This window comes from Ranitomeya variabilis, chromosome 4, assembly GCF_051348905.1.
Source record: "Ranitomeya variabilis isolate aRanVar5 chromosome 4, aRanVar5.hap1, whole genome shotgun sequence".
Classification (NCBI taxonomy): Eukaryota; Metazoa; Chordata; class Amphibia; order Anura; family Dendrobatidae; genus Ranitomeya; species Ranitomeya variabilis.
Genome location: NC_135235.1, coordinates 10,633,809 through 10,660,149, shown reverse-complemented (window position 1 = coordinate 10,660,149; position 26,341 = coordinate 10,633,809). Strand labels below are relative to the sequence as shown.

General features: G+C 45.0%; 1 protein-coding gene across 13 annotated transcripts in view; it reads right to left on the bottom strand.

Moving 5' to 3' along the window:
- ABLIM1 (actin binding LIM protein 1) overlaps nt 1-26,341 on the bottom strand; it is a 333,708-nt gene that overhangs the window by 67,166 nt on the left and 240,201 nt on the right. For 7 of the 13 annotated variants that reach the window (XM_077257935.1, XM_077257934.1, XM_077257933.1 and 4 more), the window contains 5 exons: nt 20,999-21,086; nt 12,711-12,769; nt 3,354-3,431; nt 809-955; nt 606-650 (listed from right to left, as the gene is read on the bottom strand). In XM_077257935.1, coding sequence (XP_077114050.1) covers nt 606-650; nt 809-955; nt 3,354-3,431; nt 12,711-12,769; nt 20,999-21,086 — 417 coding nt within the window. The remainder of the gene's footprint in view (nt 1-605; nt 651-808; nt 956-3,353; nt 3,432-12,710; nt 12,770-20,998; nt 21,087-26,341) is intronic. The other 6 variants (XM_077257941.1, XM_077257940.1, XM_077257944.1 and 3 more) reach the window with 1 other exon arrangement.

Sequence of the window (26,341 nt, the reverse complement as noted above, 5' to 3'; positions counted from 1 at the left end):
GGTCAGAGGTTGGCGCAGTGGAAAATGTGACGTGAATAGTCTTGTCAATAATTCTAGCAACGTTTTGTGTACACAGCTCCATTGCAGATCTGTCTGCAGAGTTACTGGCTACAAACAAGCCATATCCTGCAGTTATACCGTCATCTACCACCAATACGCCCGCAGGTAAGGCTGCACTCTGATGCATGAACACTGCGGAGATCAGTAGTAATGGACACGATAGGCTGTGTTCACACTTTGCAGTGGCGCCTACAATTTTCCAACCTTGCAAACTGCATTGCTTTCACTGTAATTTTGGAAAATTCTCTAGAAAAAAAAAGGCGACGTGGCAGCCAGGTGTGAACAGAGCCTGAAGGTGGCTGGTGTGCCTGCGGCTGAATCTGTGCATCCATGTGCGGCATACAGAGGAGCGTGTTATACAGAGGGCAGACTGCACCACCGGGGATGGAGGAGACCGAAAGACACCCGGAAACAATAAGAAAAGTCCCACCAAGAAGTGCCGAGAAAAGCAGAGTCGGGGGGGGGAGCCCCCGTATATAGTGCTCAGACCCCAGAATCACAATTGTGGCTCCTTTAAGGGCGAGATCAGTGGCGCCCTGACTTACTCGCTCATTCAGGACTGAGGAGCGGTGACTCCGGGGGCTCGGCGACTGCGGACAAGAGTCAGCGAGGTCATTAGTAACAGCACTCTCACGGATACATCTCATGATTACTGTCTGGTGGAACTACACGTCCCAGCACACCCGGTACGGTTATAGAGCTCCTGGGAATTGCAGTTCCACAGCTGTGTCCACAGCTGTGTCCTCACCTCGGCCATGCTCTGCCGCTCGTCATACGTGGATGTATGGAAGGTCTCGTAGGTGATGAGGTCCGGCCGCTCGATGTCGTAGATGGCTTTCACTTTGGGGATGGCGGCGAGGTCCTTGTAGTCCAGGATCTCATCGTCCACTTTAGCCTGAGGTCACAGTGAGAATAATGGCAGGAGGCACAAGACCCCGATACATTGGGGCAATTACTGACCCCTGACTGCGGATTCAGACAGCGAGCTTAAAGGGGGGCAATCAGTGAGCTCCCGACCTGTGACCCCGTCCCCAAGTCTGTGCAGGGGGCGCTTACATTTATAGGGGTCACAAACCAACAAAATATTCCTTATCTGACTGTGATGAGACCATGGCGGCTTTGTTGGTAATGTCACCGCGCAGATTTCCTTCATAATTGCTACATTGTAATCACGCAGGTAAATACGGACATGTACTGTGAAGCATGCGGATTTACTGCGTCTAATGAACGGCTGTGGGTGAGACCAGCGTCTACCTGCAGATAATGGACATGCTGCGGCTTGTAGTCCTACACCGTGGGGAGTGTACACAGCGTCAGATAGAAGCACAGCGGGCACAGGACTTATGGAAATCCATCCACTGCGCGTCTAATGAACGGCTGTGGGTGAGACCAGCGACTACCTGCAGATAATGGACATGCTGCGGCTTGTAGTCCCACACCACGGGGGAGTGTATCAGCGTCAGATAGAAGCACAGCGGGCACAGGACTTATAGAAATCCATCCACTGTGCGTCTAATGAACGGCTGTGGGTGAGACCAGCGACTCCTCTGCAGATAATGGACATGCTGCGGCTTGTAGTCCCACACCACGGGGGAGTGTATCAGCGTCAGATAGAAGCACAGCGGGCACAGGACTTATAGAAATCCATCCACTGTGCGTCTAATGAACGGCTGTGGGTGAGACCAGCGACTACCTGCAGATAATGGACATGCTGCGGCTTGTAGTCCCACACCGCGGGGAGTGTACGCAGCGTCAGATAGAAGCACAGCGGGCACAGGACTTATAGAGATCCATCCACTGTGCGTCTAATGAACGGCTGTGGGTGAGACCAGCGACTACCTGCAGATAATGGACATGCTGCGGCTTGTAGTCCTACACCACAGGGGAGTGTACGCAGCGTCAGATAGAAGCACAGCGGGCACAGGACTTATAGAGATCCATCCACCGTGCGTCTAATGAACGGCTGTGGGAGAGACCAGCGACTACCTGCAGATAATGGACATGCTGCGGCTTGTAGTCCCACACCGCGGGGAGTGTACGCAGCGTCAGATAGAAGCACAGCGGGCACAGGACTTACAGAAATCCATCCACTGTGCGTCTAATGAACGGCTGTGGGTGAGACCAGCGACTACCTGCAGATAATGGACATGCTGCGGCTTGTAGTCCTACACCGTGGGGAGTGTACACAGCGCCAGATAGAAGCACAGCGGGCACAGGACTTATGGAAATCCATCCACTGTGCGTCTAATGAACGGCTGTGGGTGAGACCAGCATCTGCCTGCAGATAATGGACATGCTGCGGCTTGTAGTCCCACACCGCGGGGAGTGTACACAGCGTCAGATAGAAGCACAGCGGGCACAGGACTTATAGAGATCCATCCACTGTGCGTCTAATGAACGGCTGTGGGTGAGACCAGCGACTACCTGCAGATAATGGACATGCTGCAGCTTGTAGTCCAACACCGCGGGGAGTGTATCAGCGTCAGATAGAAGCACAGCGGGCACAGGACTTATAGAGATCCATCCACTGTGCGTCTAATGAACGGCTGTGGGTGAGACCAGCGACTACCTGCAGATAATGGACATGCTGCAGCTTGTAGTCCCACACCGCGGGGGGAGTGTACACAGCGTCAGATAGAAGCACAGCGGGCACAGGACTTATAGAAATCCATCCACTGTGCGTCTAATGAACGGCTGTGGGTGAGACCAGCGACTACCTGCAGATAATGGACATGCTGCGGCTTGTAGTCCCACACCGCGGGGAGTGTACGCAGCGTCAGATAGAAGCACAGCGGGCACAGGACTTACAGAAATCCATCCACTGTGCGTCTAATGAACGGCTGTGGGTGAGACCAGCGACTACCTGCAGATAATGGACATGCTGCGGCTTGTAGTCCCACACCGCGGGGAGTGTATCAGCGTCAGATAGAAGCACAGCGGGCACAGGACTTATAGAAATCCATCCACTGTGCGTCTAATGAACGGCTGTGGGTGAGACCAGCGACTACCTGCAGATAATGGACATGCTGCGGCTTGTAGTCCTACACCGTGGGGAGTGTACACAGCGTCAGATAGAAGCACAGCGGGCACAGGACTTATGGAAATCCATCCACTGTGCGTGTAATGTAGAACGCAGCGCAGGCGAGCTGTGCCCACACCGCTGCTATTCCGGATCGTGGCCGCGCACCTTTATGATCTTCCAGTGCTCACAGCTGAGAAGTTGCTACAATTGTATCAGTTTAGAGAAAACACAAAACCCACTAAGCTCAGGTGAAGGGATCGGATCTACTCACACAGATGGTGTGGGCCGGCGAGCCCGTGATACTGGATCCGGGCCGGGAAAAGACGCTCTCAGATGAAGACCTCGTGGGCTGAAACACAAGAAACAAAAAGATCCGTCACGATACCGGCCATGTTTACACGTCGCATTTTTGCTGCGTTTTTTTCTGCAGGAAAACCTGCTCTCGTTAGTAAAGAAGCTGCTCACATTGTGCTGCGTTTATATCAGGTACATTTGTCTCTTGTGTTTCATGCTAATAAAGTTTAGTGCATAAAAAACACACAATGCAAATTCCTCAGGTGTTTGCACCTAAATCGCCATTTGCTGACTCCTGCGTTTTTTATGCATTTTTGCACTTACTCATTACGAAGTGACGTTCTGCAATTTTCAGAAACACAGCAGCTTCACACATCAGTCACGAAACAAAACCCCACGTGTGCACGAGATTTGTACAGTGTCAGAGCTTTTGCTGGTAAAATGCAGCTCAAACTTTGCATAATAAAACCACAACAAAAACGCAACGTGTGAACATGGACTAAGGGAACAAAATGCCGACCTGCAGCCGCATCCCCCTGTCCGCACAGGAGAAGTGACACGTAAATGCCCCTCAATATAAGTAACTAAAGACCCCCAGACCTGAGAAAGGGCACAGCGCAGGACAAGGAGGGCACCATTAAAGGGGGACGTAGTGTACACCAACAAGAGGGGCTCATTACAGGGGGATGTAGAGTACACCAACAAGAGGGGCTCATTACAGGGGGATGTAGTGTACACCAACAAGAGGGGCTCATTACAGGGGGATGTAGTGTACACCAACAAGAGGGGCTCATTACAGGGGGATGTAGTGTACACCAACAAGAGGGGCTCATTACAGGGGGATGTAGTGTACACCAACAAGAGGGGCTCATTACAGGGGGATGTAGTGTACACCAACAAGAGGGGCTCATTACAGGGGGATGTAGTGTACACCAACAAGAGGGGCTCATTACAGGGGGATGTAGTGTACACCAACAAGAGGGGCTCATTACAGGGGGATGTAGTGTACACCAACAAGAGGGGCTCATTACAGGGGGGACGTAGTGTACACCAACAAGAGGGGCTCATTACAGGGGGATGTAGTGTACACCAACAAGAGGGGCTCATTACAGGGGGGGGGATGTAGTGTACACCAACAAGAGGGGCTCATTACAGGGGGATGTAGTGTACACCAACAAGAGGGGCTCATTACAGGGGGATGTAGTGTACACCAACAAGAGGGGCTCATTACAGGGGGATATAGTCTACACCAACAAGAGGGGCTCATTACAGGGGGACGTAGTGTACACCAACAAGAGGGGCTCATTACAGGGGGGACGTAGTGTACACCATTAATAGAGAGGAGGTGTTGGGCAGTGTAATAGGACATAATGTGGCAGCACATGGAGAAGGGACTTTGTGATTTCAGCTCTGGGGCCTCTCTGCTCTAGATCTGACCCTGACATAGATGTGATGAGGGGGAGCAGTCCTTCCCTCCGGGTAGTCGTGCACTCTGTTCCTGATCACAGCACAGGGTGGGACTGATCTCAGGGTTCATCTCCCATCTCCAGGCTGAGGTCATACATTTTGGGGCGAGTACATGCGCACGCCCTGCACTATCGCACTCAGATCATTGTTTAAGCCAAAAGAAATCTGAGAAGATAATTATATGAGAAGTGATGTAAGAAAAGACGTAAAACACCCGGGAAGCGACTCCGCTACACAGGGACCCGCTGGGGCCACATTCACCCTATACACAGCATTTCCATCATTGATCACCAGAGCTGAAATCTCCCAGCATCCCCTGCTTCTAGAGTGTTTACACAGAGGGAGATAGATAAATGATAAATAAAATCATTCAGGTTCTCAGCCAGAAAAGTTGGTGAGTGCAATATGTATGTCGTGCGAGTGCAGTGCGAGTGCAGTGCGAGTGCAGTGCGAGTGCAGTGCGAGTGCGTGACTTACCACCTAACATTCGTATGACATAAGTACACAATGCGCTTTTAACATCAGCTTTTACATGTCATTGACTAATTTACAAACCAATAAAACAATCTTATATACAGAGATACTGTAGATGATAGAGAGATAGATGAAAGATAATAGAGAGATAGATAGATAATACCAAGACTAATAGAGAGATGATAGATAATAGATAGATAGATAATAGACAGATAATAGATAGATGATAAACAGATAGATAATACAGTATATATATAATAGATAGAAAACAGATAAATAGATAATAGATAAATGACACATAGATCAATAGTAGATAATAGATAGTTAGATAATAGATAGTAGATGGACAATAGATAATGGATAGAAAGACAGAATAAATAGGAGAGAAGTCCTGTAGATATTTAAATTCACAATCCCCCTACATATAATAAAATAACCTTTCATGTAGCACTAAAGAGTGTTTAGCCTTATTTAACCTATTAAATAAATAATTTAATTAAAAAAAAAAACATGTTGGGTCCACACTAATTTTTGATTACCAGCCAAGGCAAAGCAGAAAGCTGAGAGCTGCTGTTATAATGCAGGGAAGGGGCCAATATCCATGGACCTTACCAGCCTATTAATGTCATCCCATAGATTTCTGCTTCTCCTTTACTGGTTATTAAAAAGGGGTTACCCAAAGAAAAAAAAAATGATGTGGGGTCCCTACTATTTTTAAACAACAACAAAGGCTAAGAAAACAGCTGGGGACTGATATTAATAAACTGGGAAGGTCCCTGGTTACTGGCCCCTTCTCAGCCTAATGACACCAGCCCTGAGCCACCCCAGAAATGACGTGTCCATTAGATGTACCAATTTTGGTGCTTAGCCTCGGCACTCACAGATTGCCCTGGTGCGGGCAATATTAGCTGTGTAATGTCCACTGACATCAAGCCCAAGGGTTAGGAACGGACAGACGTCTATCAGACACCCCCATTAATAACCCAGTAGTCAAAAGAAAAAACACACACACACACACACACACAAAAGACCTTTAATTGTAAAAATCACTCCCCGATAATTACCCATTTTTTGCCCCCCCCCCCCAAAACACAGGGTTTTCTGCAGAACGCAGCTTGCAGACTGGAGCTGCGCAGTGCGAGAACCTGGCTGCTGTGACGAGCGGTGACTTCAGTAAGGTTACCGCAGTTCACAGCCGCTGAACTGCAGTAACCTTACTGTGGTCACCGCTCTTCACAGCAGAAAAGCCGGGGCTGATCGCTAAAATTGGTGCATCTAATCAATGCTCATTTCTGGGGTGGCTGGTTTTATTAGGCTGAGAAGGGGCCAATATCCATGTACCTTCTTAGCCTATTTCTATCAGCCTGTAGCTCTCTGCTTAGCCTTTGCTATTAAAAATAGAGAGGACCCCACAATTCTTATTTCGGTCTCCCCTTTTTAATAACTAGTAAAAGCTAATCAGACAGTTATGAGCTGGTAGTAATAGGCTGGGAAGCTCCATGGATATTGGCCCCTTTCCAGCATAATAAGACCAGCTCACAGCTGTCTGCTTTCCCTTAGCTAGTTATTAAAAATAGGAGGACCCCACACATTTATTTTATTTTTTTTTCATCTATTAGCTAAATAGAAGTACAGAAAACTACACACTCAAGGCACCGATTATATCTCACTGACATATTTCTATCTATCCACTCTATTAAGACGGTTCGAGCTGTGAATTTACTGTACTCGGCTGATGAAATGTCGGGTTTCCTCTGAGATGTGTATATGTAAACGCTGAACCGCACATGTGCCATGTGATTTTTTTCTCACCCCCATTGATTTGCATTGATGAGTCTCGCTGTTCTATGCTGCCATACACAGCATGCTGGGATTTTTTTCCTCAGCCCAATTCCAGATGAGGAAAAACTTGCAGATAAACACTGCCTCATTGAATAACATTGGTGCAAGTGCAATGCAATTTTTTCTCACATTGCACTTGCCAGATATATATGCAGATGGGAGCGAGGTCTTATGGGAAGTCTCTTCACACCATTTTCTGCACAGTCAGCCCAAAAAATTAACTGTCTCCTGCATTATAAGAACTCAGCTACACAAACTTGCTGACTGTTTCCAATTATAAAGTAGTGACTTAAAGCAGTAATTATGTGGGCAGTGAAACATCCAGAATTCCTGTCAATCAGCCAATTAAAGATATTCTCACCTTCTCACCAGTAATGGCTGATAACAGGGAGTAATAGATTGTAGTCACCTGTTCTACAGTCACCTCCCCCAGTAATGGCTGATAACAGGGAGTAATAGATTACATTTGCCTTTACAATGTCCAAGACAGTTCATATTCCAGCCTGTAGGTGGCAGTATTTTATAATGAAATTACAATGCCCCCTGACCCCAATCCAAAGCAGGGGGGATCAGTCCTTACACTGCGCCATGAGCACCTAGCGCGACCAGTTGATCACCGCCGGCTCCTCCGGATCTTTCCCTTTTCGGTGATGAGTAGTGTTGAGCATTCCGATACCGCAAGTATCGGGTATCGGCCGATACTTGCGGGTATCGGAATTCCGATACCGAGATCCGATACTTTTGTGGTATCGGGTATCGGTATCGAAACAACATTAATGTAAAAATGTGTAAAAGAAAGAATTAAAATAAAAAATATTGCTATACTCACCTCTCCGACGCAGCCTGGACCTCAGCGAGGGAACCGGCAGCGTTGTTTGCTTAAAATTCGCGCGTTTATTTCCTTACTTGAAGTCCCGGCTTGTGATTGGTCGCGTGCCGCCCATGTGACCGCGACGCGACCAATCACAGCAAGCCGTGACGTAATTTTAGGTCCTTCAGTATTTTAAAATTACGTTCCGGCTTTGTGATTGGTCGCGTCGCGGTCACATGGGCGGCACGCGACCAATCACAAAGCCGGAACGTAATTTTAAAATACTGAAGGACCTAAAATTACGTCACGGCTTGCTGTGATTGGTCGCGTCACGGCCACATGGGAGGCACGCGACCAATCACAAGCCGGGACTTCAAGTAAGGAAATAAACGCACGAATTTTAAGCAAACAACGCTGCCGGTTCCCTCGCTGAGGTCCAGGCTGCGTCGGAGAGGTGAGTATAGCAATATTTTTTATTTTAATTCTTTATTTTACACATTAATATGGTTCCCAGGGCCTGAAGGAGAGTTTCCTCTCCTTCAGACCCTGGGAACCATCAGGAATACCGTCCGATACTTGAGTCCCATTGACTTGTATTGGTATCGGGTATCGGTATCGGATTAGATCCGATACTTTGCCGGTATCGGCCGATACTTTCCGATACCGATACTTTCAAGTATCGGACGGTATCGCTCAACACTAGTGATGAGATTTGCCAATCGTGAGTTAGACGTCACTCGGGAAAAAAAAAAGGCGACTAATGAATAAGCAGCCAATCAAAGTGCAGCTCTACACCCAGCGGTTACCCCGCCCCCAGTGATGTCACAGTGTAGCAGTATACCGTATATCAATTGTAATCACAGTGCATAAATCAGTGGTGAGATCAGATGTGTGCGGCAGGTCGGTACCTTTCTCTTTATCAACCCTGGAAAAAAGAATGGAAATCGCTGCAAAGAGAAGAGATCACTTAGTGAAAACAGGAGGAAGTTCAATCCCAGGGATCACAGCGAGGACTTGTGTGGATACTGGGTGATAGAGCCATAGTGGATTCCTCATGTCACAACTAATTTAATCTACTCATTATATAATGCACCAGTAAAGCCCCAATATAAAGGGAATCCGTCACCAAGTTATTGCTGTGTCTCATCACATATCTCTGTATACACAGAGCTCCCCCTAGTGGTGACTGCAGACAGGATCTTATCCTATATCTCTGTCTACAGGGAGCTCCCCCTAGTGGTGGCTGCAGACAGGATCTTATCATGTATCTCTGTATACAGGGAGCTCCCCCTAGTGGTGGCTGCAGACAGGATCTTATCATGTATCTCTGTATACAGGGAGCTCCCCCTAGTGGTGACTGCAGACAGGATCTTATCATGTATATCTGTATACAGGGAGCTCCCCCTAGTGGTGACTGCAGACAGGATCTTATCATGTATCTCTGTATACAGGGAGCTCCCCCTAGTGGTGACTGCAGACAGGATCTTATCATGTATCTCTGTATACAGGGAGCTCCCCCTAGTGGTGACTGCAGACAGAATCTTATCATGTATCTCTGTATACAGAGAGCTCCCCCTAGTGGTGACTGCAGACAGGATCTTATCATGTATCTCTGTATACAGAGAGCTCCCCCTAGTGGTGACTGCAGACAGGATCTTATCATGTATATCTGTATACAGGGAGCTCCCCCTAGTGGTGACTGCAGACAGGATCTTATCCTATATCTCTGTCTACAGGGAGCTCCCCCTAGTGGTGGCTGCAGACAGGATCTTATCATGTATCTCTGTATACAGGGAGCTCCCCCTAGTGGTGGCTGCAGACAGGATCTTATCATGTATCTCTGTATACAGGGAGCTCCCCCTAGTGGTGACTGCAGACAGGATCTTATCCTATATCTCTGTCTACAGGGAGCTCCCCCTAGTGGTGGCTGCAGACAGGATCTTATTATGTATCTCTGTATACACAGAGCTCCCCCTAGTGGTGGCTGCAGACAGGATCTTATTATGTATCTCTGTATACAGGGAGCTCCCCCTAGTGGTGACTGCAGACAGAATCTTATCATGTATCTCTGTATACAGGGAGCTCCCCCTAGTGGTGACTGCAGACAGGATCTTATCCTATATCTCTGTATACAGGGAGCTCCCCCTAGTGGTGACTGCAGACAGGATCTTATCATGTATCTCTGTATACACGGAGCTCCCCCTAGTGGTGGCTGCAGACAGAATCTTATCATGTATCTCTGTATACAGGGAGCTCCCCCTAGTGGTGAATGCAGACAGAATCTTATCATGTATCTCTGTATTCAGGGAGCTCCCCCTAGTGGTGACTGCAGACAGAATCTTATCCTATATCTCTGTATACAGGGAGCTCCCCCTAGTGGTGACTGCAGACAGGATCTTATCATGTATCTCTGTATACAGGGAGCTCTCCCTAGAGGTGACAGCAGACAGGTTATTATCATGTATCTCTGTATACAGGGAGCTCCCCCTAGTGGTGGCTGCAGACAGGATCTTATCCTATATCTCTGTATACAGGGAGCTCCCCCTAGTGGTGACTGCAGACAGGATCTTATCATGTATCTCTGTATACAGGGAGCTCCCCCTAGTGGTGGCTGCAGACAGGATCTTATCATGTATCTCTGTATACAGGGAGCTCCCCCTAGTGGTGGCTGCAGACAGAATCTTATCATGTATCTCTGTATACAGGGAGCTCCCCCTAGTGGTGGCTGCAGACAGACTTTACATAATTCGATAGAGGAGATTAAGAGTTCTGAGTCCTATAATGATGTATTACTCATATAACTGTGCACTTAAATTTGGATGTAAATACAACATGATGTTAATAGATGAAGGAGAAGAAAAAGATTCCTCTAAACATTAAACACCAATTTTCTTGGGCTTCTGAATAACAAGTCTGGCCAACAAAATCCTAGATCTGACTGTGTCACTAGATCCAAACTCGTGATCATCCTGCTTTTCCAGCTGCAGAAATATCTAGAGAGTTGACAAAAATATTATAAAGTAGAAAATGGTTTGGTACATTGTGTACTGCTGGAGAAGACACAATAATGGACTCTCCGAGTGTCAGCTCTGTGGGGCAGGGGCTCCGTGTGCCGGTCACATCCATGGTAGACTTGCATTATAATAATATATTATATAATCTCCAGCTCTGTACAGCAGCTAAAATTTGAGGAGCAGAATATTCATTTGTTCTGTGACCCACAGAGAATGGCTAAATCTTTCTACATCCTGGACAGAGGGTCAGAATCCACAGCCGACACTAAACTATCTGTTCTATGTAAGAATCAGCGAGGAGTGAGCAATACAGATAAATAATAGATAAGTGATAGATAGATAGATAGATAATAGATAAATAGATAATAGATAGATGATAGAAAGATAGATAATAGATAGATAAATAGATGGATAGATAGATAGATGATAGATAGATGATAGATGGATAGATAATAGATAGATAATAGATAGATGATAGAAAGATAGATGATAGATAAATAGATGGATAGATAGATAATAGATAGATGATAGATAGATAATAGATGATAGATAGATGATAGATAGATGATAGATAGATAGATAGATAGATAGATAGATAGATGATAGATAGATGGATAGATAGATGGATGGATAGATAATAGATAAATAGATAATAGATAGATGATAGAAAGATAGATAATAGATAGATAAATAGATGGATAGATAGATAGATAATAGATAGATGCTAGATAAATGATAAATGATAGATAGATAATAGATAGATGATAGATAAATAGATGGATAGACAGATAATAGATGATAGATAGATGATAGATAGATAGATAATAGATAGATAATAGATAGATGATAGATGATAAATAGATGATAGATTGATAATAGATAATAGATAGATGATAGATAGATAATAGATAGATGATAGATAATAGATAGATAGATAGATAGATAATAGATAGATGATAGATAGATAATAGATAGATAATAGATAGATGATAGATAATAGATAGATGATCGATAGATGATAGATAGATAGATAGATAGATGATAGATAGATAATAGATAGATAGATAATAGATAGATGATAAATAGATGATAGATAGATAATAGATAGATAATAGATAGATGATAAATAGATGATAGATAATAGATAGATGATAGATAATAGATGATAGATAGATAATAGATGATAGATAGATAATAGATGATAGATAGATAATAGATAGATAGATAGATAATAGATAGATGATACATAGATAATAGATAGATAATAGATAGATGATAGATAGATGATAGATAGATAGATAATAGATGATAGATAGATAATAGATAGATGATAGATAGATGATAGATAATAGATAGATGATAGATAATAGATAGATGATAGATAGATGATAGATAATAGATAGATGATAGATAATAGATAGATGATAGATAGATGATAGATAGATAATAGATAATAGATAGATAATAGATAGATAATAGATAGATGATAGATAAATAGATGGATAGACAGATAATAGATAGATGATAGATAGATGATAGATAGATAATAGATAGATAATAGATAGATGATAGATGATAGATAGATAATAGATAGATGATAGATAATAGATAGATAATAGATAGATGATAGATGATAAATAGATGATAGATAGATAATAGATGATAGATAGATGATAGATAATAGATGATAGACAGATAATAGATGATAGATAGATGTGGCACTTACCCGCTGCCTCTCCTCCGACTTGGTGGTCTGCTTACAGTCGGGATGCCAGACCGTGGAGCCTGTGGACGGAGAAGAGACATGGAGATGGGCGTGGGGTTGGCGGTAACACATTAGCACATTTGCTTTTCTGCCATTTTTCGGTTCCGGCCCCTTCTGACTGACGCTGCAGCTCTCACTCCTGCTCCTCATTAGTCACACAGGCTGCACTACAACCCGCTCTACCTGCCCCCGAGCCTGCGCCTGCACACAGGAGACAGTAGGGGGCGCCACCATTCTGCTGGCGGGATTTCTATGGCTCACAGTGACCCCCTGTTTAGTAGAGTGCCCCCCCGTCTGGGTGATTCGAGCAGTAAACTATCAGGGATTTCCTGGACATCAGAGCAGGTTCTGTGCCAGTGACAAGGGCTCAGGTCCGCAGACACTGACACCCCCTCCACAGCTGGAAATCACACGTGAAAACCATGAATCGGCAGAGATCAAAGATTAAATGTTTTCCCTTCACCAATGAAATGGGATCATCCTGGGGCCTGAGGGGTTAAGTAATCAGCGGCTCCGCCTGATATTAATTATAGACACCAACAAGGAATGGCTGCAAATACATTACTGAAAACCTGACACTACGTCACATCCATGAGACGGACAGACACGAGGCTAAGTCAGGACTGCATGATAATTGTACGGACACAACTATTACTCTCAGGCCGGGGTCACACCTGAGAGTTCAAAGCGAGAAACTGGCGCAAATCTCTGGCATCAATACACTGCGGACCGGAATACAGGGAACCGCACACTGTGCTCCCGAGTGCTGTGCGGGTATTGACGCGAGAGACTCACAAGTGTGACCTCGGCCTGACTGTATAACTACAGGGGTGGGAAGAAAAGTGGATGTGGCCTAATACGTACATGTACCTTGTACTGATCCCGAATTACATCCTGTATTATACTCCAGAGCTGCACTCACTATTCTGCTGGTGCAGTCACTGTGTACATACATTACATTACTGATCCTGAGTTACATCCTGTATTATACCCAGAGCTGCACTCACTATTCTGCTGGTGCAGTCACTGTGTACATACATTACATTACTGATCCTGAGTTATATCCTGTATTATACTCCAGAGCTGCACTCACTATTCTGCTGGTGTAGTCACTGTCTATACATTACATTACTGATCCTGAGTTACCTCCTGTATTATACTTCAGAGCTGCACTCACTATTCTGCTGGTGCAGTCACTGTGTACATACATTACATTACTGATCCTGAGTTACATCCTGTATTATACCCAGAGCTGCACTCACTATTCTGCTGGTGTAGTCACTGTGTACATACATTACATTACTGATCCTGAGTTACATCCTGTATTATAGTCCAGAGCTGCACTCACTATTCTGCTGGTGTAGTCACTGTCTATACATTACATTACTGATCCTGAGTTACCTCCTGTATTATACTTCAGAGCTGCACTCACTATTCTGCTGGTGCAGTCACTGTGTACATACATTACATTACTGATCCTGAGTTACATCCTGTATTATACCCCTGAGCTGCACTCACTATTCTGCTGGTGCAGTCACGGTGTACATACATTACATTACTGATCCTGAGTTACCTCCTGTATTATACTCCAGAGCTGCACTCACTATTCTGCTGCTATGTGCACACATGACTTACTGCTCAGTGATAACTTGAAACATGAGAAATTCATGAACTGAGATGACGGTTAAAATTTGAGATCTTGCCCCATTTTATCACCAGGACGATAATGAGGCAGGAGCCAATGTAATATCTAAGTGACAGGGGCCAGAGAACAGAGACCAGGGGGCTCCGGGAGAGGGGAGATCAGCACATGTGGAAGAACCCTTCTTTCTCAGCAGGAAAAAAAATTATTAAAAACATATTTCTTGTACTATAAGACCAATGTAAGAAAAGGAAAAAAATCATTTCACCATTATGGGGATCTGTGCGTGACGCACTCTTATGGGGGATCTGTGGAGGACGCACTGTTATGGGGGATCTGTGGAGGACGCACTGTTATGGGGGGATCTGTGGAGGACACACTGTTATGGGGGGATCTGTGCATGACACACTGTTATGGTGATCTGTGGATGACGCACTGCTATGGGGGATCTGCGGAGGACGCACTGTTATGGGGGATCTGTGGAGGATGCACTGTTATGGGGGATCTGTGGAGGACACACTGTTATGGGGGATCTGTGCGTGACACACTGTTATGGTGATCTGTGGATGACGCACTGTTATGGAGGATCTGTGGATGACGCACTGCTATGGGGGATCTGTGGAGGACGCACTGTTATGGGGGATCTGTAGAGGACGCACTGTTATGGAGGATCTGAGGATGACACTGCTATGGGGGATCTGTGGATGATGCACTGTTATGGGGGATCTGTGGAGGACGCACTGTTATGGAGGATCTGAGGATAACGCACTGGTATGGGGGATCTGTGGAGGACGCACTGTTATGGGGGATCTGTGGATGACGCACTGTTATGGAGGATCTGAGGATGACGCACTGCTATGGGGGATCTGTGGATGATGCACTGTTAGGCCGGCGTCACACTGGCGAGTTTTACGGACGTAAGAGCGCAGAAACTACGTCCGTAAAACTCGCATTACATACGGCACAATTATTCTCAATGGGGCTGCTCCTATTAGCCGTATATTACGGTTCAGTATTATACGGCTTTCTACGGCCGTACAAAATCGCAGCATGCTGCGTTTGTCAGCGTATTGCGCAAATAATACGCCAATGAAAGTCTATGGGGGCGAGAAAAATACGGATTCCACACAGACCAGCAGTGTGACTTGCGAGAAATACGCAGCGGTGTTAGTGAAAAGTCGGTAATTCAATTGCCGGCTTTTTCCTTCTCCTTCACAAACCCGACATGATATGAGACATGATTACATACAGTAAACCATCTCATATCCCCCTTTTTTTTGCATATTCCACACTACTAATGTTAGTAGTGTGTGTATGCAAAATTTGGGCGCTGTAGCTGCTAAAATAAAGGGTTAAATGGCGGAAAAAATTGGTGTGGGCTCCCGCGCTATTTTCTCCGCCAGAGTGGTAAAGCCAGTGACTGAGGGCAGATATTAATAGCCAGGAGAGGGTCCATGGTTATTGGCCCCCCCCGTGGCTACAAACATCTGCCCCCAGCCACCCCAGAAAAGGCACATCTGGAAGATGCACCTATTCTGGCACTTGGCCACTCTCTTCCCACTCCCTGTAGCGGTGGGATATGGGGTAATGAAGGGTTAATGCCACCTTGCTATTATAAGGTGACATTAAGCCAGATTAATAATGAAGAGGCGTCAATTATGTCACCTATCCATTATTAATCCAATTGTAGGAAAGGGTTAAAAAACACACACACATGATTAAAAAGGATTTTAATGAAATAAACACAGCGGTTGTTGTAATAATTTATTGTTCTCTCAATCCATCAGGAACACCCTCGCTTGGAAAAATAATAAACGCACAAGATACATACCTTCTGGTGAACCGTCTCGTCCCACGAGGTACTCCATCTGAAGGGGTTAACTAATATTACAGGCAGGAGCCCTGCTAAATGCAGCTGTGCTCCGTGCCTGTAATCCCCGGCGAATGAATGAAATGTAGGTCATTGACCTACATTTCCTTCAGTCGCGGTGATGCGCCCCCTGGTGGATGTCCTCATATGACCTGGAGCGTGGGAAAAAGTTCCCAGGCTGCAGTTCATGAGAACATCCAGCAGGGGCGCATCACCGCAACTCAATGTAAGTACAGATCCTGCTTTCCTTTCAGCACCCGGGGATTACAGGCACGAGCGAGTGGTTTATCGCAGCTCTGCCTGTAATATTAGTTAACCCCTTCAGATGGATTACTTCGTGGGACGTGATCTGACATCAGAAGGTATGTATATTGTGCGTTAATTATTTTGCCAAGTGAGGGCCTGGAAATGGATTGAGAGAGCAATAAATTATTACAACAACCGCTGTGTTTATTTCATTAAAATCCTTTTTAATCATGTGTGTGTGTGTGTGTGTGTGTGTGTGTGTTTTTTAACCCTTTCCTACAATTGGATTAATAATGGATAGGTGACATAATTGACGCCTCTCCATTATTAATCTGGCTTAATGTCACCTTCCAATAGCAAGGTGGCATTAACCCTTCATTACCCCATATCCCACCGCTACAGGGAGTGGGAAGAGAGTGGCCAAGTGCCAGAATAGGCGCATCTTCCAGATGTGCCTTTTCTGGGGTGGCTGGGGGCAGATGTTTGTAGCCACGGGGGGGCCAATAACCATGGACCCTCTCCTGGCTATTAATATCTGCCCTCAGTCACTGGCTTTACCATTCTGGCGGAGAAAATTGCGCGGGAGCCCACGCCAATTTTTTCCGCCATTTAACCCTTTATTTTAGCAGCTACAGCGCCCAAATTTTGCACATACACACTACTAACGTTAGTAGTGTGGAATATGCAAAAAAAAAGGGGATATGAGATGGTTTACTGTATGTAATCATGTCTCATACCCTGTCGGGTTTGTGAAGGAGAAATGAAAAGCCGGCAATTGAATTACCGGCTGTTCACAGATATCGCGCTGAATGAAATATAAATACAGAATATATATATATATGTGTCTCAATGACATATATATACATACTGTATATATGTTTTAATGAACATTTGAGCACATAAATCCATTAGATGTCGGTTTTGCAAGCCTGCGCGAAAATCTCGCAGTACGGATGCCATACGGATTACATACGGAGGATGCCATGCGCAAAATACGCTGACACACCCTGACTACGGATCACTATTTTGGGAACATTTCACCGTATTTCGGCCGTATTACGGCCGTAAAATACGGGCCGTATTGTCTTACGCCGAGTGTGACGCCGGCCTCATGGGGGATCTGTGGATGACGTCACTGCCATACGCCGTCGCAACCACATCAGACAAATCGGGGAGAGAACACAGTTGGACTTCGGCCAGGTAAAGAGAAGTTTTTTTGTAAAAGTCGCACTATGGGGGCCCAGAATGGGAGAACACGTGGGAGCAGGATGGAGGACATTATTACTGTAGGGGCTGATTGAAGATATCATTACTGCAGTGATGTATTTTAATTTTGAGGATACTGTCTTTAGTGGGAAAGAGATCCTGATACTGTGCATGGTCACTTTTTTCCTTCATCTGGCGTAGTGTAGAAGTTGGCAAAAAAGTGGGGAATGTGCTCTAGATAACTGTGTTATTTTCTGCAGAGACGAGTCCTGACTGGAAGAAGTGATGGCGGCCTGAACTGGATGAAGATGAGGGACTTTATTATTATTATTATTATTATTATTATTATTGTTTATTTATATAGCACCATTAATTCCATGGTGCTGTACATGAGAAGGGGTTACATCAAAATACAAATATCACTTACAGTAAACAAAACTAACAATGACAGACTGGTACAGCAGGAAGAGGACCCTGCCCTTGCGGGCTTACAATCTACAGGACTTCAACTAGAGACATCACCAGTGAGTCAGTGTGTTACCTGTACACTGACATATACACTACATACAGAGCTCCTGTGTATTATGGCACTGGTGATCCCTGTATTACCTGTACACTGACACTATACACTGTATATACATACAGAGGTCCTGTGTATAATGTCACTGGTGATCGCTATATTACCTGTACACTGACACTATATACAGAGCTCCTGTGTATAATGTCACTGGTGATCACTGTATTACCTGTACACTGACACTATACACTGTATATACATACAGAGGTCCTGTGTATAATGTCACTGGTGATCGCTATATTACCTGTACACTGACACTATATACAGAGCTCCTGTGTATAATGTCACTGGTGATCACTGTATTACCTGTACACTGACACTATACACTGTATATACATACAGAGGTCCTGTGTATAATGTCACTGGTGATCGCTATATTACCTGTACACTGACACTATATACAGAGCTCCTGTGTATAATGTCACTGGTGATCACTGTATTACCTGTACACTGACACTATACACTGTATATACATACAGAGGTCCTGTGTATAATGTCACTGGTGATCGCTATATTACCTGTACACTGACATTATATACAGAGCTCCAGTGTATAATGTCACTGGTGATCACTATATTACCTGTTCACTGTACACTATATAAAGAGCTCCTGCATATAATGTCACTGGTGATCACTGTATTACCTGTACACTATATACTATATACAGAGCTCCTGTGTATGTCACTGGTGATCCCTGCATTACCTGTACACTGTACAATACAGAGCCCCTGTATTACATGTACACTATAAACTATATACAGAGCTCCTGTGCATAATTACACCAGTGATCACTGCATTACCTGTACATTGACACTATATACAGAGCTCCTGTGTATAATATCATTGGTGAACATTGTATGATCTGTACACTATACACTGTATTCAGAGTTCCAGTGTATAAAGGCACTGGTGATCACTTTATTATCTGTACACTGTGCACTGAGCTCCTGTGTATAATGTCACTGGTGATCACTGTATTACCTGTACACTATACACAGAGCTCCGGTGTATAATGTCACCAGTGATCACTGTATTACCTGTACACTATATACAGAGCTCCTGTGTATAATGTCACCAGTAATCACTATATTACCTGTACAATATATACAGAGCTCTTGTGTATAATGTCACTGATGATCACTGTATTACCTGTACACTGACACTATATACAGAACTCCTGTGTATAATGTCACCGGTGATCACTGTATTACCTGTACACTTTATACAGAGCTCCTGTGTATAATGTCACCAGTAATCACTGTATTACCTGTACACTGACACTATATACAGAGCTCCTGTGTATAATGTTACCAGTGATCACTGCAATACCTGTACACTATACACTATATACAGAGCTCCTGTGTATAATGTCACTGATTATCACTGTATAACCTGTACACTGACACTATATACAGAGCTCCTGTGTATAATGTCACTGATGATCACTGTATTACCTGCACACTGATACACTATATACAGAGCTCCTGCGTATAATGTCACCGGTGATCACTGTACTATTTGTACACTGAAACTACACACTGTATGCTATGTATAAAGCTCCTTTGTAGTATTCAGTCCCTATGTGGTGGTAATGTGTGATTTGGTCATGGTGTAGCAGTATTTGTTTCTTGTACATGGTATTATTCGCCCACTATGTGGTAGTGTTAGTAATATGTGTTTTGGCCATGGTGTAACAGTATTAGTCCCTTGTATGTGGTATTATTTGATCACTATGTGGCAGTAATATGTGGTCTGGTCGTGGTGTGATGGTATTTGTCCCTTGTATGTGGTATTATTCGGGCAATATGTGGTAGTAATATGTAGTCTGGTCATGGTGTGGTGGTATTTGTTCCTTGTATGTGGTAATATGTGTTCACTTTGTGGTGGTTATATGTGATCCAGTCATGGTGTGGCGGTATTTGTCCCTTGTATGTGGTATTATTCGATCACTATGTGGAGGTAATATGTGATCCGGTTGTGGTGTGGCAGTAATTGTCCCTTGTATGTGGTATTATTAAGTCACTTTGTGGTGGTAATATGTGCTCTGGTCACAGTGTGATGTCATTTGTTCTTTGAATGTGGTATTATTCGGTCACTATGTGGTAGTAGTATGTGTTCCGGTCATGGTGACAGTGTTTGTTCCTTGTATGTGGTATTATTCGGTCACTATGTGGTAGTAATATGTGGTCTGGTCATGGTGTGATGGTATTTGACCCTTGTATGTGGTATTATTCGGTCACCATGTGGTAGTAATATGTGGTCTGGTTATGGTGTGGCTGTATTTGTTCCTTGTATGTAGTATTATTCGATCACTATGTGGTAGCAATATGTGGTCTGGTCATGGTGTGGCGGTATTTGTCCCTTGTATGAGGTATTATTCAGTCATTTTGTGGTGGTAATATGTGGTCTGGTCACAGTGTGACGGTAGTTGTCCCCTGTATGTGGTATTATTCAGTCACTATGTGGTGGAATGTGTGATCCGCTCATGGTGTGGCAGTATTTGTCCCTTGTATGTGGTACTATTCGGTTACTATGTGGTGGTAATATGTGATCCGGTCATGGAATATTAATATATTAATACAGGCTGCGCCCCCAGCGACTCCGTGTTCTCACATCTTATATCAGTCTCTGCCATTGTAACTTATAGATGAGAAGTGACAGAGCGGAGCCACAAGGAGGCTCCTCAGCGCCTCACGCCTCCCTCTTACCTTGCAGGTACATTTCCTCTCCTTCGGTGAACATTTTGTGGCATCTGCTGCATCGTGCACAGCTCGGGTGATAGTGCTTGTCCCCCGCCTGCGGAGCAAACAGACACAAAGCTCAGCAACCGGCACCGGCTACCCCGGAAATCTCCCCCTGTACCCCGAGAGCGCAGTGAGCGACGAGCGCACCGTCCTAGAAGGCGAGGGTATCATTCACCAGGATTAGGTACAGAAGCTCTGCAGACTGTATCACACAGGATAGGATTAGATACACGGCTCAGCAGTCAGTATCACAGGATAGGATCAGATACACAGCTCAGCAGTCAGTATCACACAGGATAGGATTAGATACACGGCTCAGCAGTCAGTATCACACAGGACAGGATTAGATACACAGCTCAGCAGTCAGTATCACACAGGAGAGGATTAGATACACGGCTCAGCAGACAGTATCACACAGGAGAGGATTTGATACACAGCTCAGCAGACAGTATCACACAGGATAGGATTAGATACACAGCTCAGCAGACAGTATCACACAGGATAGGATTAAATACACAGCTCAGCAGACAGTATCACAGAGGAGAGGATTAGATACACGGCTCAGCAGTCAGTATCACAGGATAGGATTAGATACACGGCTCAGCACACAGTATCACACAGGATAGGATTGGATAGGATTAGATACACGGCTCAGCAGACAGTATCACACAGGAGAGGATTAGATACACGGCTCAGCAGACAGTATCACACAGGATAGGATTAGATACAGCCCAGCAGTCAGTATCACATATGATAGGATTAGATACACAGCTCAGCAGACAGTATCACATATGATAGGATTAGATACACGGCTCAGCAGACAGTATCACACAGGAGAGGATTAGATACACCACAGCTCAGCAGTCAGTATCTCACAGGAGAGGATTAGATACATGGCTCAGCAGTCAGTATCACACAGGATAGGATTAGATACACGGCTCAGCAGTCAGTATCACACAGGAGAGGATTAGATACACGGCTCAGCAGTCAGTATCACACAGGAGAGGATTAGATACACAGCTCAGCAGTCAGTATCACAGGATAGGATCAGATACACAGCTCAGCAGTCAGTATCACACAGGATAGGATTAGATACACGGCTCAGCAGACAGTATCACACAGGATAGGATTAGATACACAGCTCAGCAGTCAGTATCACACAGGATAGGATTAGATACACGGCTCAGCAGTCAGTATCACACAGGAGAGGATTAGATACACGGCTCAGCAGTCAGTATCACACAGGAGAGGATTAGATACACAGCTCAGCAGTCAGTATCACAGGATAGGATCAGATACACAGCTCAGCAGTCAGTATCACACAGGAAAGGATTAGATACACGGCTCAGCAGACAGTATCACACAGGATAGGATTAGATACACAGCTCAGCAGACAGTATCACACAGGACAGGATTAGATACACGGCTCAGCAGACAGTATCACACCGGATAGGATTAGATACACGGCTCAGCAGACAGTATCACACAGGACCGGATTAGATGCACGGCTCAGCAGACAGTATCACAGAGGATAGGATTAGATACACTGCTCAGCAGACAGTATCACACAGGAGAGGATTAGATACACAGCTCAGCATTCAGTATCACACAGGAGAGGATTAGATACACGGCTCAGCAGTCAGTATCACACAGGATAGGATTAAATACACAGCTCAGCAGACAGTATCACACAGGACAGGATTAGATACACGGCTCAGCAGACAGTATCACACAGGATAGGATTAGATACACGGCTCAGCAGTCAGCATCACACAGGATAGGTTTAGATACACAGCTCAGCAGACAGTATCACACAGGATAGGATTAGATACACAGCTCAGCAGTCAGTATCACACAGGATGGGATTAGATACACGGCTCAGCAGTCAGCATCACACAGGATAGGATTAGATACACAGCTCAGCAGACAGTATCACACAGGATAGGATTAGATACACGGCTCAGCAGACAGTATCACACAGGATAGGATTATATACACAGCTCAGCAGACAGTATCACACAGGAGAGGATTAGATACACGGCTCAGCAGTCAGTATCACACAGGACGGGATTAGATACACAGATCAGCAGTCAGTATCACACAGGAGAGGATTAGATACACAGCTCAGCAGACAGTATCACACAGGAGAGGATTAGATACACAGCTCAGCAGACAGTATCACACAGGATGGGATTAGATACACGGCTCAGCAGTCAGCATCACACAGGATAGGATTAGATACACAGCTCAGCAGACAGTATCACACAGGATAGGATTAGATACACGGCTCAGCAGACAGTATCACACAGGATAGGATTATATACACAGCTCAGCAGACAGTATCACACAGGAGAGGATTAGATACACGGCTCAGCAGTCAGTATCACACAGGAAGGGATTAGATACACAGATCAGCAGTCAGTATCACACAGGAGAGGATTAGATACACAGCTCAGCAGACAGTATCACACAGGAGAGGATTAGATACAGCGCCCTCCCACAACACTCGCTCAGCATGTTACTAATTACCACCAGTGTAACAGGTGGATTTCCGGGGCCTCGGTCCGGGGGGGCTCTCGGTTCGGGGGGCTCTCGGTTCGGCCCCAGAGCTCAGTACATGGTATCACACTCGGCCGGCACAGCCAGGAGACCATGGAGACAGATGATAACTCCCATCATCCTCACTGCATGACCCTCTTCCCACTCAATGTTATTTGTCCCCCCATGACGCTGATACAATCCGGATGTTTCTACATTGTGGTAGTTTGTGGCTGTTGTTTCGCTGACAACTATTCTCCTGTGTCAGCAATCAGTAGTCAGACTCCACCGTCTCTGACATTTCATTATGGGAAATAACTAGAAACAATTACACAATTCTATGATGAAGGTCGGGCTCCTAACGACTAATGAAGCCCCCAGGAGTCAGATGAAGATCGTCCTTACAAGACCACTGCAGAGATCTGCCATAGAGACAATCCGCAGGAATGACCGCGGCCGCCGGGATAAGCCCAGCATGACAGACAGGACACGACTAATCCGGGTTATGACTCTAGTCTCCCCCAATAATGAGCCCCCGACAAAGACCCCAAATACCGCAACGCCTTCATTCAATGGCTACAAAGCGAAGAAAGCGCAACCAAGTGAGTCCACACGGCTGATAACTCCGAGCACCAGAACACAAGGAAAAGAAAGCGGAAAGGATTCATTGTAACGACTCTGGGTAGAGGTTCACAGAGGTCACTGATCACATCCAGTAATCGACAATGCATCCAGCGTTCCCTGACCCCGAAACTGCACCAAGTAATGCTGCAAGAGCACAGCGCCCCCTGGTGACCACAGCAACATGAGAACCTGCAAGTACAGCGCCCCCTGGTGACCACAGCAACATGTAGTGTTCTTTCCCTAGTGGTGACTGTATATATCTGTATGTAGTGAGCTCCCTCTAGTGGTGACTGTATATATCTGTATGTAGTGAGCTCCCCTTAGTGGTTAATGTATAATTCTGTATGTAGTGAGCTCCCTCTAGTGGTAACCGTATAAATCTGTATGTAGTGAGCTCCCTCTAGTGGTAGCTGTATAAATCTGTATGTAGTGAGCTCCCCCTAGTGGTAGCTGTATAAATCTGTATGTAGTGAGCTCCCCCTAGTGGTAGCTGTATAAATCTGTATGTAGTGAGCTCCATCTAGTGGTGGCTGTATAAATCTGTATGTAGTGAGCTCCCCCTAGTGGTGGCTGTATAAATCTGTATGTAGTGAGCTCCCTCTAGTGGTGGCTGTATAAATCTGTATGTAGTGAGCTCCCTCTAGTGGTGGCTGTATATATCTGTATATAACTGTATGTAGTGAGCTCCCTCTAGTGGTGGCTGTATAAATCTGTATGTAGTGAGCTCCCTCTAGTGGTGGCTGTATAAATCTGTATGTAGTGAGCTCCCTCTAGTGGTGGCTGTATATATCTGTATATAACTGTATGTAGTGAGCTCCCTCTAGTGGTGGCTGTATAAATCTGTATGTAGTGAGCTCCCTCTAGTGGTGGCTGTATAAATCTGTATGTAGTGAGCTCCCCCTAGTGGTGGCTGTATATATCTGTATATATCTGTATGTAGTGAGCTCCCTCTAGTGGTGGCTGTATAAATATGTGTGTGCAGTGAGCTCCACCTAGTGGAGACTGTAGGTAGTAGTATTTAATAATATAATTATAAGTGAATGCGGGAAATATTTAACTCCGGAGAAATGGTTCTGACTGCTGGAATGGTGGATACAGAAAAAGAAAATCAGTTTTGGCCACTGCCAGAGCAGCTTTCAGCTCATTGTGGGGGAGCCAGGGGTCAGAACTCTACAGATCTCATATTTCAATATAGGTCTTAACCTCTTTAAATTGTAAGTCCACTAGGGCGCACTCTTCTACCCATCCAATAACTGCCTGGTAGGGTGAGGATCAGCTGGACGGACTTTTATCTACAATTTCTCATATGTAAGGAGTTGGCATTGGGGGAATTGTAACTTGTGGCCACATAGGGCAGGACGCCTCTAAGGGGACGTGCCCACGATCCGGAATAGCAGCACAGTGGATGGATTTCTATAAGTCCTGTGCCCGCTGTGCTTCTATCTGACACTGTGTACACTCCCCCGCGGTGTGGGACTACAAGCCGCAGCATGTCCATTATCTGCAGCCGTTCATTAGACGCAGTAAATCCGCATGCGTCACAGTACACGTCCGGATTTACCTGCGTGATTACAATGTAGAGAAAGTGCACTGATTGTATCTGATCATTGTCTCTGATCATTGTCTCTGATCATTGTCTCTGATCATTGTCTCTAATGATTGTCTCTAATGATTGTCTCTGATGATTGTCTCTGATGATTGTCTCTGATGATTGTCTCTGATGATTGTCTCTGATGATTGATTGTCTCTGATGATTGATTGTCTCTGATGATTGATTGTCTCTGATGATTGATTGTCTCTGATGATTGTCTCTAATGATTGTCTCTAATGATTGTCTCTGATGATTGTCTCTGATGATTGATTGTATCTGATGATTGTCTCTGATGATTGATTGTCTCTGATGATTGATTGTCTCTGATGATTGTCTCTGATGATTGTCTCTGATTGTCTCTGATGATTTATTGTCTCTGATGATTGTCTCTGATGATTGTCTCTGATGATTGTCTCTGATGATTGTCTCTGATGATTGTCTCTGATGATTGTCTCTGATGATTGTCTCTGATGATTGTCTCTGATGATTGATTGTCTCTGATGATTGATTGTCTCTGATGATTGTCTCTGATGATTGATTGTCTCTGATGATTG